The sequence below is a fragment of the Sturnus vulgaris genome, chromosome 3 (assembly GCF_052056855.1).
Source record: "Sturnus vulgaris isolate bStuVul1 chromosome 3, bStuVul1.hap1, whole genome shotgun sequence".
Classification (NCBI taxonomy): Eukaryota; Metazoa; Chordata; class Aves; order Passeriformes; family Sturnidae; genus Sturnus; species Sturnus vulgaris.
The window spans coordinates 70,894,720-70,911,218 of NC_142245.1; the positions used below are offsets into that span (position 1 = coordinate 70,894,720).

At 36.9% G+C, this 16,499-nt stretch overlaps 1 protein-coding gene across 1 annotated transcript in view; it reads right to left on the reverse strand.

The window, feature by feature from the left end:
- AFG1L (AFG1 like ATPase) overlaps nucleotides 1-16,499 on the reverse strand; it is a 65,844-nt gene that overhangs the window by 5,924 nt on the left and 43,421 nt on the right. Inside the window, exons 9-12 of the mRNA XM_014887885.2 lie at nucleotides 14,676-14,746; nucleotides 14,319-14,419; nucleotides 2,161-2,301; nucleotides 354-467 (exon numbers count right to left, since the gene is read on the reverse strand). Coding sequence (XP_014743371.2) covers nucleotides 354-467; nucleotides 2,161-2,301; nucleotides 14,319-14,419; nucleotides 14,676-14,746 — 427 coding nt within the window. The remainder of the gene's footprint in view (nucleotides 1-353; nucleotides 468-2,160; nucleotides 2,302-14,318; nucleotides 14,420-14,675; nucleotides 14,747-16,499) is intronic.

The following is a 16,499-nucleotide window of genomic DNA, read 5'->3' on the forward strand; positions in this document are numbered from 1 at the left end:
TGAGGCTGTTCTGTAGTCTAGGAAGAGGTAGAACAAACCATCTTTTATTCCTGTATTTTAAATGTAGGCACTAAACTTAAATCTGCATTTTCATATATGACTGAATAGAAACAATGAATAATATTCAAAATGATCCTAAAACTTACACAAAATAGTTCTACATATAGTGACACTTTTCTTTGACTATGAACAAGTAGCACAACTTGTAATTATCAATGTAACAGTGATACCGCCAAAAAAGCAGCAAATCATTAGTTAAATATTTTCTTGACTCCTCCTCCTAAAATGCCTCTGCAATTATGAGACTAAACCCAATTTTGTTACAAAAGGGAGACAATGTTAAAATCATGTACCTGGCTCAAGTCCAAATCATCCATCAACACTCTGTTGTCCTGCAGTTCACCACTGCCCTGTTCCACCAGGAACAAGCTTTGGAGGGGAGCTGCCGCAGAACAGATAATGCGCACCTGAGTGGAGGAGAACAGGCAACAGTATCATCACTTGGGCTTTACAGGAACGGGATGAAATAAATGATCCATGCACAGCAAACTTCAAGTTAAAATGTCAGTGTTTTCCCCCCAGTGGTTTTCCTTTCTCTTATTAGCACTGCTGTTACAGATTTAACAGCATCTTACAGGATCTTTTTCTCAATAACAACTGATACAACTTTTACTCAGAGAACAGAAGAACTCTGCTATCAAATACTCAGAATATCTGCTACACAGATGAGTTCACCATAAAGTTTACTTTCTAAAATAATAGCTGTATAGTAAGCAATGCTTACTTTTCACCCACAGTGAGAGTCCTCTCAGTGGGTAGATACACTACACTACTTAAAGAATACTTAAATTCCAAATTTCCCAGAAGGCTGAGTGAAGCTTTTCTTGCCTTCATCTGTGCTACTCCACTAAGTTATTTGCTAGTAAAAATAATGATGCTGTTTTCATGTCTGCTGGGAGGAGATACAATGTGCACTGAGAGATGAGGGCTGCAATTAAGACAGACTGAAATAATACTGCAGGAGGAGACTCTTGTTGAGAACATGCAGGCAAGATTTTTGTGTTGTGGACAGTCATCCACAAATATACTCAGGTATTTTTCCCAGCTACTTTTGATGGGAGTTTAACACTTGTGTTTTTCCTATGGAGGAAGTAATAGAAAGTGACTGCTTGCAATTCTTAATGACAGCACAAACACAGAGCAGACCATCCCCCTATTTCTAACACATTAGTTTAATATTAGCATGTTGTCTTAGCAAATGTCCACTTCCCAACCATAAAGCATAAAGAATCTGACTAATTTGAATGACACTGATTTGAATCTGGCTGATTTGAATGAGACTACTCATACATTGAGTTAGTTCAATACTTCACTGAGCTGGGTCCTTTGTGATCAACAACCCATGCCAGAACATTCTTGATAAGAACCAACCTCAACTGATACTTTCCAACTGCATAAATGTTTAAGTGTGTGCAAATATAATCACATATAAGATAGTGTCTCAAATCTTGCATCACTTAAAAAAAAATCACCTTAAATAGGGAATTCCCTTTGTTTTAGTTTCACTGATTTTGCTTCCATGATTGAAATCTCTGTGAATCCACATAAAGTGCTGCGTTTATCATTATTATTCCATGAGCAATTCTCCAATCTAATGTAAAGACTACAGTGACTGCTTCCTTTAAAATTTATGATGTAACTGTGCTATTAACTCCTCCTTCCTGATCAAAAAGGCACTGATTCCTGACCAACTGCCCCTACAGATTAAAATGTAAAAAACTCAATTTCACTCCAGCAGAGTTGGCAACACAATCTTTCATTATTAAAATAATGACATGGCTTCTGTTGTTTTCCTGGGTTCGGAAAGAACATCCCCATTCAAGAAAGGCAAATGAGCTCAGGCTTATATTTGTGCTCATGCTTAATAGGCACAGAAACAAAAAAAAAAAAATTAAAAAATCCAGCTTGTTTATTTGCCTTTATTGCAATAGGACCTTTTTTTTTATTTTGTGAAGCTGGAATGATGTTTCTTTGCAGTGCTAGTTCATTCTGCTTATGTTTTCCAAACTATTACTACAGAAAGCCTTATTTCAATAGTAAAAGCCAGTTTTAGGACTCCCAATATTTTTCCTATGCATGTAAGAAAGGCTTGATTCTCACCTTATGCTCATAAAAGGTATCAATAAGAGTAATGAAACGACGAGTTTGTGTCCTTTTTGCTATTGTAAGAAGTGGTATGTCACGAACAAACACTGTGTCAAAATGCTTTGATATTTCCAAATAGTCGCTGGCTCCAAGAGGCTGAAACAAAACAAACCATAAGCAATGGAAACCCATGATAGAATAACACATAAACACTGTATCTTGACATACTACAGTAACAGAAGAGAGCTGTAAAGTCCTGATCATAATCTTAATTTCCCTCCTTTGTATCTCACTTTAAGGAATGCTCCGTTGCTCTTGGGAACATGTGGGTGTTCATACTCCTGGCTTGACATGAACAGTGAGAGTTAAAAATGTGGCTCTCCTGCACCCAGACAACATTATGAACTCTCTCTGACAACCTCAAGTAAAATAATCACTATAAACTATAATCCATAGAAGACATGTGATTTCAACCTAAAGCATAAATAATTTGAATAGCTATTAGGATGCTTTCCAGCACCAAGATTTTTAAATGCAAATCTGTAGGCTAGTTACTCAATCCTAAGTAGACCTGCATTTAGTTCACCCAGGACTAACTCAGACTGAATAAATATCTCATGTTTTAAGTACGGAAAACAACAGGAAACTGACAAAAATACCATTTTGCAGCAGTTCATTTGTTCATGGTTTCTTCTGAAATGATGAAATAAAAATCTTTAAGAAGTACTCATTAGTTTCTTTCTGTATCTAAACCATCAACAGAAAATATGCACAAATAGTAGTAGCTCATTCAAGTACTTTCCTCTAAAATTACTTTTTCATTGTATGGAAGGTATTTTTTTCTTCAAGATCTATCCTATCTGTACCATAGGCAGTACTTTATCATGAGCTATTAAAATTCATACTCCTGAACCCATTCCATCACTTTTACTTGTACAAAGTACTTCAGAATCTTGTCTGCAGCTACTGCAGAGAACAAGTTCAGCAGCATTTTGCGTGGTCACAACTCCCTTCCCAGCTAATGACATGTACCATGTGCTGTATCAAATATAATACTGTTATAAAGCACTGCAATACTGCTATTACCTTAAAACCAGTAAATACAAAATATTTTCTCTAACTGAAATTGTGAGACTAATTTGTTGTAGGCTACACATAACTTCTTAACTAGAACCCTTCTGCAAGAAGTTATTTTAAGCAATTATTAAGAGCTGCCCATGCACAGCACTTTGGATTTTGTTTAGATGCTAGAATAAAAACCTTGCAGAAATGGTCACAAGCACAAAGAGAGAAGCCTTGATGGCATTCCAAAAATTCTTCTGAAAATTAATGGGAATAAGCTAACCTTCCAGGCAGGTATTAAAGCCTCTCACTCTCCACCAGCTCTCCCACTTGCAGTCTCATGAATCACCCTGCTTTCCTATTCCCAAGCATGCAACTTTCCTGTAGCATCTATGGAAAAGAATTATTATAAAAACTTTCAATTCTTTTGAGCAGTGTTTAAGAGTAGTATATGCTATATTCTTCCATTAGAATTACATCTAATGCTTTTCTCCCTCCATTTTAGTCCCCTAGTTAGTACTATGGACTTAGTCATCAGAAACCAAAAAACTCATCATCATGAGGGCTACCAGCAAAGCTTCATGCAACACCTCTGGAAAAAACAAAATCCTATCTGGATAAACCAGAGTAGCTGAACTCAACATGTTCTGATGAAATAAAGCAGGAAAAGGTTCAAGAAAGCAGAAGGAACTGATGGATGGAAACAACACAGAGCAAACTGACTGGACACCTTGCCACCAGATACAAGTGACAGCCAGAATACCGAGTGCAAAACAATGGGAGCTAAACTAAAAGCAACACAACCAGGATGCTGCTGAAGATTTTAAGATTAGTGATAAGCAGATAGTTTTGGTAAGGGTAATTTTATCCATACTTAGGACTGAAGTAGTGTTGAACACAGAGATCAAGTATGCCTGTTTGATGAGTACCTGGGAGGGAGAACAGCAGTGATCTCATTGTGCACGAGAAAGGTAAGAATTTCTCATGTCTCCCCTTAGGTAAGAAATTACAGACATCACTGCTATGCTGATTCATTCTTTTATCACATGAAGAGCTCAAGCAGTCTTCTGCTGAAACCCAAAACCCTGAGGAATTATTCTGCCCTGCCCCATTGTGACACACTTTCTCACAAAAACCCTCCTCATCTCAAAGACATCAGACAATAAAAGCTGATTCCTAAAATAAATAAATATATAACTAAAAATTAAAGCATCCAAACTTTTGCAAAGTGGGCAAACTAAAGTGCCCAACTAATGAGCTATGCAGCTAAGAACTTGGTGGGTACCTTATTTGGTGGATATCCAAACAGGAGAACAAAAAACCTGGGTAGTCAGAGGAAAGAAGCAGGTAGAAGACAAAAATAAGGCTAATGCATTTCAGCTGGGAAGAATGGAAGATGTAATACTTACACTGCTTTTCATACAGACATAAAATCATGCTTCACAGAAGGTTACAATATGCATCTTTATCAGTCAAACAGGAATTCAGTCTACTTCAGCAGTGCAAAAAGCAAGTAATTCAAGAATCCCTCTAATTAAGGCCATAAAAGGCAGACCATTTCAAGCTTTAACAAGAACTTCTGAAACATCTACATCAACACTAAGTGATAACATTCTGTAAATGTTGGCAGAAACGTGCCTTTGGAGACTCCAAAATCTTACACTCAGAAAGATCTGAGTCTAGCAGCATGAGTACTTTATTAGAGTAAATTTGGTACCTCCCTGACAAGACTCAAGTCTACTGAGATATAACTGAAATGCCAAGTCAGACATTTTGCTATTACATAATGGCTCAGCTGATACGAGCTGTAGTCCCTTATACAGAGGAGTTCTCAGAACTCCCTGCTTTTGGGGTTTAGAGACAGTCCTGGAGATGAAAGACAAAGCTTTTAATCTTGTTCCTAACCTTACTCTCGTCTTGGGAAGTCCTCTAATTTCCTTCTGTCTTGCTCAGTGAGAAAGGAAGGAACCACCAGAAATTTGCAAATGTTCTGGTTACAGATTAAAGTACTTTTTTCTATACCTCTGACCTTGCCATTGGCCCAGTTTCCATGCTCCCTGTAATGGCTTCAAGGCTGGTCTAACCCACCAGCTAACTCAAAATGCTCCAAATGCAAGACACCATGATATAGGGGCACCCTGACAGCTTCTCAACTCACATTCTCACTGGCCTGCTGCACCCCAAACCTGGCATGAGGCTGGCATAAGCACCCACCTCTGCCACACAGGAATAGAGACAGGGAAATGGGTTCAAGGCCAGATTGTGCCATTGCTAGAGGCTCTGGCTGTACAGTCCAAATACAGAAGCTCCACCAAATATCAAATTTCTGCTGTTCCAGCAGCCCACAGCTCTCCCCTCACCTTCACAGCACTGCCTTAACTGCCTTCAGGCCCTTTTTCCCCTCACCTTGCAGCAAGCACCGACTGGGTCCTGACTGCCAGCAACACCAGTCAGACTAGGGAACAAGACTAGAGGCACAGGATTTTAGACACATAGCACTGTCCTCTGTATAACCCTCCATGGCTGAAATTTGTTTTGTGAATCTCAACCAATCACAGAAAGTATTTCACTTTAGTTAGCAGCATAATGAAGGTATTACTTCCTCTGAAGTTGCTAATGAAGCCACAAATCCTCCTAATATTGATACATATATATGTAATCCTCTTACTAAAAGTTTAGCATGATTAAACTCATCCTCTGAATTTGTAAAAATACCTTCATTTGGTGTGTATTTCGGGTACTGTCTAATCTCTTTTGCTTTATCGATTATTGATTAAAACTCAATTGCAGAACAATATGACATTTATGTAATCAGTGTAACTTAGCATTTGTTACCAGCTCTTTCACATGCTATAATATTATTTTAAAACATTCAAAACATTAACAGATCAGAATCTTTCTTATGGTATTATTGTTCCTGCATGTAAAACTGTCGTGGATTTTTGTTATTAGCTCTGATGCCAAGAGTCAGTACTTTACAGGCATCATACTAATGCAAAACGCATTAGCACTAATATGGGCTACACTCCTGACAAAGTGTTTACTCCACTTCAACCTGCTTGACTGAGTTCTCACCTTCATTTGTTTTTGTTTCTCTGTCTACTTAATGCATTTTCAGCTATCATCATCTCAGTTCAAGTAGGATGTTTATTATTTGGAGCTCTCTGTGGGCTGCTTTAAAGTTAGTCGTCTCCTGTTTCTATTATATAGTCCATTTATTTATAGTATAAAGCATCTTTTTTCTTTGTTGACTCATCAGTGGCCCAGTATACCACCTTTCAGAGATTGTCTGAAAAACACAGAATGTTTTACATATGATAGAAAAGGATATGTCATCTCAATAGAATATGTATTTTTTGTTGATATTGCAAGATATTCCAGGGCCAATTCCAGCCAATCCCGAAGATTTTTTTTATAATTTTGTGCAGACACTCTTAACACTCCAAAACTTCCTATAGACAATACCTAGTTTAAGACCAGATAATATTTACAGCTTAATCATTAAGTATAAACAAAAACAAACAAACAAACAAAAGCCTTGTTGTTTTCAAATGAAAAACACATGATCACTAGTGAGACTCATAAAACAGAGCACTGAGATAATATGTCAATATCATAATTCTAAGAAAGGAACAGAAAAACCCAAGGCATGATATATGATGCCAAAGCATGCTAAAGTTTAAATAAAAATAGGAAGAGGTAGGGCATGGATAACTTGGTTAAAAAATTTAAAGCTACTGATGGCAGTGCAAATCATAGAACCATAGAACAGTTTGAGTTGGAAGAGCCCTTAAAAGCATCTATTTCCAACCAGGAGAGCAGGAATCTAAGATCTGTAAACCCTGGAGTGATATTTTCTGTATCAAGCATAGCCCTCTCCTATCTCAGGTTATCTCACCACAGAATCCTGTTAAGAAGTAATTTTGATTGTTCTTACAGCAAAAGATTTTTAGTCAGATTTCTCATCGTGGAAAGTTGTTTCAGATATTCGCTATTCTGCTTAAGAAGATGCTTGTAATTTCCTGTTCTTTTATTTATGTATTTATTTAAACAATATGCTCAAAGCTGGCTGAATACTGGAAGCATGGAAAAGGCATGTTTCTGCTCTAAAAGCTCTAACTGCCAAATTTCCAACTCCAAAGTACAGCATTATCAATGAAATGGTCTCCAAAAATAGTTAAGGCTTAAAAAATTTATAGGTCTATTTAAATATTTACACTTACTGTTAAGATTTCAAAACCATGATCAAAAAAGCTTCGAAAAAAGAGAAAGAAGTACATTCAAGAACTTAAGAAACAAAAAAATTAAATTAAAAAGGCAAACCCTTAAAACTCCAATCAGCTTCAAAAATATTGTACTACCTAGTCTATAAAGTATAGGATCTAAACCCTCAATGTTTATGCAGCTTTTACTGAAAGGAGTGCTCTCTAAAACTTAAGCTCTGATACATATAAAATATTAAACAGAAAGGTAGCTTGACTAACAATATAACTGTATTGCAGTATTTACCTGAGTAAGTTTCTTGAGTTAATTTTTTAAAAAATGCTCATGAGTAAGATAAGGCAGATTTTTGGGGGGGTAGAGAACCTGATGAAATCCTTAAAGCAAATGTAACTAATAAAAGACAGACTCTCAGTCCAGAGCTTAAGCTGCAAAAGCTAATCTCTCAAGACTAAAACTAAGATCACAAACTGAGGAAAACTATTATTCTAAAAGATAACTGGAAATAGTCCTTACCTATGTTTATTTATACCTATACCTGACAATCTTACAGTCCTTAAGATGACACTAAATTATACTGTGGATACAATTCAGCAGCTTTTAATGAAGACAGTTCCCTCAAAATTACTCAGAATCATTAAACTACAAATACAGCTGAGTTATGTCATCACGTAGGGCAGATGTTCAGCTGACTCAAAAACAGACACTTGCATTTCTAAATCATTTGATGCATTTGAAAATGGTGAGTTTTTTCTTTTCTTATTTTAAAGCTCAGTTACATCTTTTCCTTTGAAATGCAAGCTATTCAAGTTAAGAACCACATTTTCCTCCTGGTCTGTACAGTGTGCCTATTGCAATGGAACAACAACCTAACAGAAACGCTTCACCACTTATTTGTTGTGTTAATTTATTTTGCCAATTTCAGAAACACTGAATAACTGCTAGGAAAAAATTCACGGTAGGATAAGCTTTTACAACATAAATACTGATATTAAATTTTTTTTCAGAGTTGTAATACTATCACGTTTGCTAACAGTTAGCATCATGTTAAGACACTGCATTGGTACGGGGCAGCTGGAGGACAGGATATAGTGGATGAGCTAATGGAAAGCCCCCAGGATCCATGAAGCAGAGCAGCAGAGGCTCTGTGCGGAGCAGGCTGCCATGTCGGAGCGGTCCGCAGGCGGCATTCCCGGCAGAGGGCAGCAGCTGCTGCGCACAAGCCAGGGGAGCACCGAAAGCAGCCAGGGATCTCCCTCGGCTCCATGGAGATCACACAGAAGGTACGCTCTTGGCTGCGTTACTCATACCAGAGCCAACTGTCATCATTACCAGTTTTCAAGGAAAATTTTAAAAGGGAAGTGAAGAAAGGGAACTAACAGAGAATGACTTTTCTAAGGCGTAATGAACACTGTTCTTCATGTGTGAACACACTAAAATGGGCTAAGACTTGTATTTGCACAATTGCGTGTATATATATATGGGGATTTAAAAAACAAGTTAATATATACATTTTATTTTTAAAGGTATCTGGTGACCTTTCAGTCACGCATTTAACTCAGTTAACACCACTGGTAGTGTTTCCCTCATTGTATAGATGGAGAAACTGGAAGAAAGAAATTAAAGGCCCCAAAAAATGGGAGAAGTCAATGTAGCATTAAAATTTGGGAACTGTATGTCCCTGTTCTGCCTGGTGCCTGTCCCAGCCTCCTGTGGATATATTTTAGTTTGATGAAAACCAAGCAGAGTCCTCCTGGCCGATTACACTGGAGAAGCAGGGCTCCATTCTAGCACTGGGTAACTGCTTCATGCCCATGACAAAGACCACAATGTGCCATTCTGCCACATAAACCCTGGTGTGTTAGGTCTGAAAAACCATTTCTCCTTTGCTTTAAAGCAACCAAAATAGATCAGTATCCTCTCATCCAGTTTTCTCTTGGTTTTCCACATGCTCACGTAGCTAGTAAAAAAAAAAAGCAAAGTGTATGAATTTGATATTAACTAAATGAGCTAAAACTTGGGATTATTCTCAACTGGGAAACCAGGATTTACAAATTGATGCACAAAATAGCTTAGCAAGTCACCTGCATGTCATATCAGCATTGCATACAATATATTCTCTGTGTTTTATTTTTATAGACATTAATGGACAACCAGTAATTACCAGTATCTGATGCATAATTTTAGACAGAAATAACTCTTTATACTCTTGACATGAAAAAGTTTGATGCTAACATATGAAACAAGAATGAAATACCGTAATACCAGAAAGGTATTAACTCTAACTCCCAAGGTGTCCAGGTATTAATTAAAAAGCGGCTATTATGAAAATTCTACTAAAGCTAGGACAGTTTACAAATAGTATCAGGTTACCAATTGCTGATTTGCTATTTTCATCTATTATGTATTAGCTGTCATCTCATGAAATTATGTGATATCAAAGTGAAAAAATATTTCCCCTTAAAACATAATTTTGATTTTATTTCAAAGGAAACTTCAGTGAAATTGAAGGGTTTTTACAGGCTGTTCATGCGAAATATTGTATTACAGAAATCACTAAGTAATTACCTGAGAAATTTAGAACATATCTCTTTAATCCTACACAAGCAAATGTAGATTTCTAGGTCTGGATATTTATCCCTTGGAATGCTAAGTTAACCAAGACCAGACTAGAAGACAGCAGCAGTGAAGTGAAAGCAGAGTCACTTGAGTGATAAGCTATTTTGCCAACACAACAAAAGCATCTATCCTTTCACATGTTGATTCTTGTAAAACTTATTCTTTTTTTCTGGAACCCTTAAGGGTAACGGATAGCCAATGGAATCAATTAACCAGGTTTTAACTACAATGTTGTTCACTCATGCTGCAATGATTACTGACACCCACGTGAGCAGTGGTATGCAACAGCTTCAGAAAGCTAAAAACATACTACTGCAACTCCAAGATAACATTGTAACTTGTAAGTACTTCCATGATACAGACCAGATATGTCGAATTTCAAAGAAAGGTTGCTTAGTATGAGGGAAATTTCCTATATGCTTCTGTGAAACCCCCCTCAAACCCAAGGAAGTTATAAGCCTTGGAAAAACTCAGTCTGAACTGACTGCACAGATTGATCATAGACTGAGAAGTCTTGCCTACTCCCAGAAGTATGAGGGGGATAAGAGCTGGTTATTCCCTCAAGAAGGACTGGGCACATTCCCCTGATGGCTGCTGAACTTGTTCACTGCATGTGCAGGGGCAGGGAGAGCTGCCAAGAGGCAGCAAGGACCCTGACTCCCTCACATCTCTACTTTCAGGCACTTCAAAATCAGGAAAGATCATTGGGTACTTCCTGCATTTTAGAGATGGCTAAGCCTAAAAACTAGTATGTAGCTCAAACACAAAAGCTTCCTCCTAAAATGGCATCTAGTTTTCACAGTAAAAGGAGGCTGTGTGTGCTTAGATGTAAAACAAAACAAACTTTCAAAAAAAAAACCCCAAAAAACCCAAACCAAACCAAAAACAAAACCCCAACCCTTTCCCCAAAATATCAGCTCTGATAAGAAATAAACTACACACAGCATGCTCTTCCTCATTGCTCCTCCCCCCATACACACAGTACTCTGTATTTACAGCAAGTTTGTATTAGCTTTTATGTTATATTCAAAACTCTTCATCCATCTCCAGCTAAGAATAAGCCAGTAACATTTGAATAATATAAAACATCAAAACTCCAAATTTACTTCAGTCTTTTATCTGAAGGGACATATTTGCCCATGACCTTTATTTTATAATTTTCCTGCCCTTCATAACTAGTTGCCATCCATTCCGTTATTATTTGATTCTGTCTCAAGAATGACACAGGAAATCCTTCTACTGTCTTCCTCCTCAGAGTCCTTCTTGGGTTTGTGTTGCTCTTTTTGTTGTTGTTGTTTACACTTCCCTTTTGCATTTGAAAGTTACTCTTCCTGAACACTCAAATGTGCAACTTCACTGTTTGGAATATCTTTTGGTTTAATTAAATGTTGGAAAATTAAGTTTGTTCCTACACAACACAAATTTCTAGATTAATTCATCACTGTAAGCTCCAACCAAATGATCTTGTATTGGATGTAGTACATTTTATGCTAGAAAATGCTCATTTTCTATTTTCTGGCTAATTACATTTCACCTTTTCCTGTGTTTCATCTACAGCGTAACATACAACGGTGTATTTTCTTTATATCCTTTTTATAGCCAAATGCTCAAGGAGCAATCCAGCTCATGCTCCCTTTGCAACAGATCTCCGTGAGTACTTTTCTTCTGGGTTTGTTAATTAGTAGACTGATATGTACTCAGGAACCTTGTATTACTTAACTTTAAGGCAGATATACCAGTACCTTCAGTGTTGCACACTGTTCTCCATCTCTTTTAGCCACTCTTTTAGTAGGCATAAGCACCCATTCTGTATTATTTTATGAATTTTCCCACAAGGTTTCAATAATAGTAATTATCTCTCATTTTCCCCCATTAATGAGAATTTCCCATTTATCATGCTTGTCACCACATTTTATAACAACTGTTACAAAACCAACTGCAAATCTTGTTTTCAATTCTGTTAGAAGTTTAATGAGCTCCTACAACCAACTTCAGATTTCATTTCTGTACCTGGAGGCTTTGCTTGAGCTGTCAACTAAGCTCCACTCTGGTTGCAAGTCTCCAGCGAGAAAGATTTCCTGCCCCATGTCCCTTCATACAATCTGCCTTCCCATGGAATTTTGTCCCCATGTCCTGCACAAAGAAATCTGCAGATTTGCTCCATGCAAATCCAAAAAAATTCCCCTCCAGTATTTTCTTCTGTCAACCTTTCTTTTCATTCCATCTTTTTCAACTTTCTACTTTCCTTTTTTTGATAGTAGCACTAATGATGCCTGTCAACTTATCTACCATTTGGCTTCACAAGAAGTAGCCAATACCTTGTTGCTATGTCCCCTACAGATTTCTGCTTTATCCCTCCACAAATCACTCCCACTATTAGCAAGCTTACTGGAATATAAAATGACTTTATACTTCCTGTCATGTTGAATGTCTCCTCATTTTGGGTTATTTTTTGCTATAAACCACCAGTGCACTCTTCTGGATCCTCCCTATGTCGTCTTCAGTGACATGAGTGGGAGCAATTTCCCTCTCTTTTAAAAAAGATACTGCATGTTTAAGTTTTTTCCATCAAAAGTCAAAAGAATTACTGAAAAAAAGGAAGAGGGCTTCATGGCATTTTTCCTTTTTTGAATTTTTCCTTTTAGCAGATTTTAATGGCAGCAAGTCAGGTAAGCAGAGGAATGGGGCAGGCAAAGTCCTAAATGCAGCTTATAGTGGGGGAAATTTTCTATCATTGCAAAAGTTTAAAGTAATGAAAAAAAAATCACAGTGGAAGCAACAGTGGAAGCTTTTCATCTAAATTTAACAGACAATTCTGAAGTTCATGACTATACTTTTCTGCCCATGAAGGGAGCACACTGATACCCCTTAGCAACATACTAATGTAATATTTATGAAGATACAAGAACGATCTGAAGAGAAAAATCAGCAATGACTGAGGAAGTTGTCAAGAGAAAACCATTTACTGTCTGCCATGTTGTTTTAGTTTTAAGCATGTGATTTTGCTATAAGAGACTACCATGACACATCTGCAGAAGGTATCTGAATTGAGACAGCAAGATTTCCTAAGTCTTGGGCGGTCCATGTAAGAATACTGCTAAACAAGATTAACATTTCATAAGGGTTCTCTTTTACTTGCTCTAAGTGAAAAACCAAGACCCTCAGTTCTATTATGCCAAGATGATCTGAACCCCAAATAAATCCTGAACAGGATGATAATCTTCAGACCACTGACATGTGAGCTAATCAGAGCACTTCTACTTAGAACAACTTATTATCCCATTTAAGTACATAAGGCATTTACTGGACTAAAGAACTGTGCTAGTATTTGCTGACAGCATAGCTTTCCCATACTTGAAGAGGCACAAGGCAGAAAAAGTCTCAAAACCTTTAGTGAAAAGCAAGCTATTCTACCCATGACACACCTCCACTCTTACAAATGGCATATTGGTTTTGTCTGAAACTGAAAATCAACAGTCTAATACCTACACAGTCTGAAATAGAAACCAGTGAAATTTCTGTCCAAACAGTTATCAACTCTGTAGCTGCAAGGAAGTGAAAGCATAATGTTACCAGCAAAAGACTGGTCACTATCCTGAATTAAAAGTGCTATTGGCCCAGTTTAGGATTGTGATCATTTAACAGCAACTTCAGATATTAGTACGGAGACCACTGAAGTACAGTGCAACTCCTGGGGAATTGTCTTCCAACCCACTGGAGGTCAAATACAAAGAGAACTTTTCAAGATTCATATCTCACATGTTTAAGCAGATAATGTGGCAGTATTTAGCAAAATCTGGTGTATTTTGAGAAGGCCTGGGATTAAACATTCCTTGTAAAAGCAGTTCAAACCACAGCATGGAACAGCAGTGTTATTTCAGTGGTGCCAGGATCACTACTCCTTTGCTTGAGTATCAAACTGAAACCCCACATTATAAAAACAGCATTTGACTGCTATTTACATATTACCATCATATACCAGTAGTGATGTTAGCCCAGGCATATATTGTAGTAGGATTTTTGAAGATAATCTGTGATATACCTAAGAGTGAATTTACTATATAGTTAAAAAGAAAATTAGTATGGCTCTTCTGAAGAAAGGATTTTTTTCCCTGTTAAATTAAAAATATTCCTGTTGATCAAGTTTTTTTAAAAAGTCTTTTTAATTTAGTGCAACTTGGGAAAATAGCAAGTTTGTGTGGTTTGAATTATTTTTTTTAAACTGTGAAAAGTCTGAGCATTAACCGATCTAGATTGGACTGGGTACTCACTCTGTCGCACAGCTCTTCAAACGTGAAGTCTGCAATGGTTCCACACGCTTTATTCAGCCTCAGCTCTCTGCCTTGCACTTTTAGAATCCTTGGTCTAGTTACTATGGGAACATGAACAAAGACTCAATCTTCTCTGGATAATTACTATAAAATTCATCTCTTACAGATAGGAAATGCATAGCTTCATGAATAATAGCACATGATTCAACACATAAATTAGACAAAATGCTGATACAATGACTGCCACTTGAGTGTGGCATCAACCCATATACAGCAATGGAACTTATTAATTGGTCAGTGGAGATTGGGCATTGTGTTCCAAATGTATTCTCTTTCAAGAGAAATTAACTTACGTACAATCATTTTGTTTCTGAGCCAGCTCATCAAACAACTTATCCATGACAGCCTCCACATCAGCTTCACTTGTGCTACAGTGAAAAGAATAATAGAATATGAAATTAATAACACTTGAAGCCAACATCAAACAGCTGCCTGAGCCTGCTTAGCTTTTTGCCCATAAAAAAAAAAGAGAACAGGATGTTATGCTCTAAATACAAACATTACATTTAGAATACACCTAAAAGTAGAGAATATTAACTCTCAGGTAGATGATTCTGCCTTATTTGCATACACTGAAAGACTTCTGCGTTTTGAGCTGTTTCCAGTAATGAGGCAATACAGGCAGAGCAGATCCATTAACACTATGTGTACACAATGAGAAAAAAGGCTTCTGGCTCTATCTTGCATGCAAAGTAAGAGCAAATAGACAAGGCAAGGCAGTCAAGCACCTAAAGAAGTATCCTTTGAAATTTCTAAGAGGGGACTTTGGAATTAAATGTTGATGCAAATTTTTCTTTTTTTTTGAGGAGGGGGGATGCTATGTCAAGTCAATGATTGTATTGACCAAACAATTTGCAAAATTAAACTGTGAAATTAATAATATCACTATGATCTCTGCATTAGCAGTTTCAGCAGTTTCCCTGTTCCTAACCTCTCTTCTTAATACTGCATAGGAAAAGATCAACCAGAGATGGTGAAATGCAAAATATCTGTGCTGATAGCTGAAGTAAAGTTTACATTCATCTTCAAGGCCAACAATTAAAAAATCACTCCAATCAGACAACTTTTGTTTTAGTAACTGAATAGGTCAGAGAGCCAACCTTTCCATGTTTTATTCGTAAAGATGAATAGATAGATAAGATTTCTAGCTGAGAATAGTACATTAATGTTACAGTAGACAACAAACCAGAACTAGGATATATGATGTTCCACTGAAGTTTGTGTAAACTCTTCTTGTGTGAAGTCTTATTTTATAGATCTTGATGCACTGAAGTCACACTGCTTCACACAGTTCTAGACATCCTCTTAACTGACAAATGAGTATCAGCTTGTTAAACAAATACTCTCCGGCTCATTAGGCCTTAAGCACCTTAAAAATGTTAACAGCAGAACTGAAGTAACTACTTTTTAGCTAAAGCTTAACAATGACAAACCTTGTAGATACAAAGAATTTGGGAAAAAAAATTAAACCCCCACAAACTTATGAAAGTGCCATTTCGAAGACTTTAGAAACCTTTTCTGGCTAGGAGGTTACATAAAATTCTAGAAGTTTCTCCCAAGATTGATATTGGTGTGATGCGTTCCTCTGACAAAATGATAAATGAAAAAGTACAGACAACACCAGAAAAAAAAAAAGGCCATAAAAAGAGGTAAAGAGTGTGTGCATGTGTGTATAAATATATATATATATATCTGTATCAGACTCAGAGAGCATGTGCATGCATATCAGTAACAGAAATTTCAGTTGAAAGGCTACCACAAAAAACAGGTGAATATGATGCTAAGGTGGATATTTGTACCTAAATGCCAATAAAATCTGTTTTGAAAATTGACACCTGAGACTGAGATGGATGAAGTTGCTTTGATCAGGCATCTTGTAATCATGTTACACTGATTGCTCTTAGATGAGAATGAAACAGCTTTAAGTAATCCTCAGTTACATATTTTAAATTAAGACAGGACTACACAACATATGAAGCATCAAGAAGATTCTTAAAAAAATGTGACAATGATGCTATAGCCATTAATAGAAGAACATATACATGTTGAACAAGAATATTTTCTTTGGGGGACAAGACTGCTAATTAAATTTCAGAAATCTGTAGCAAAATATTGTACAGT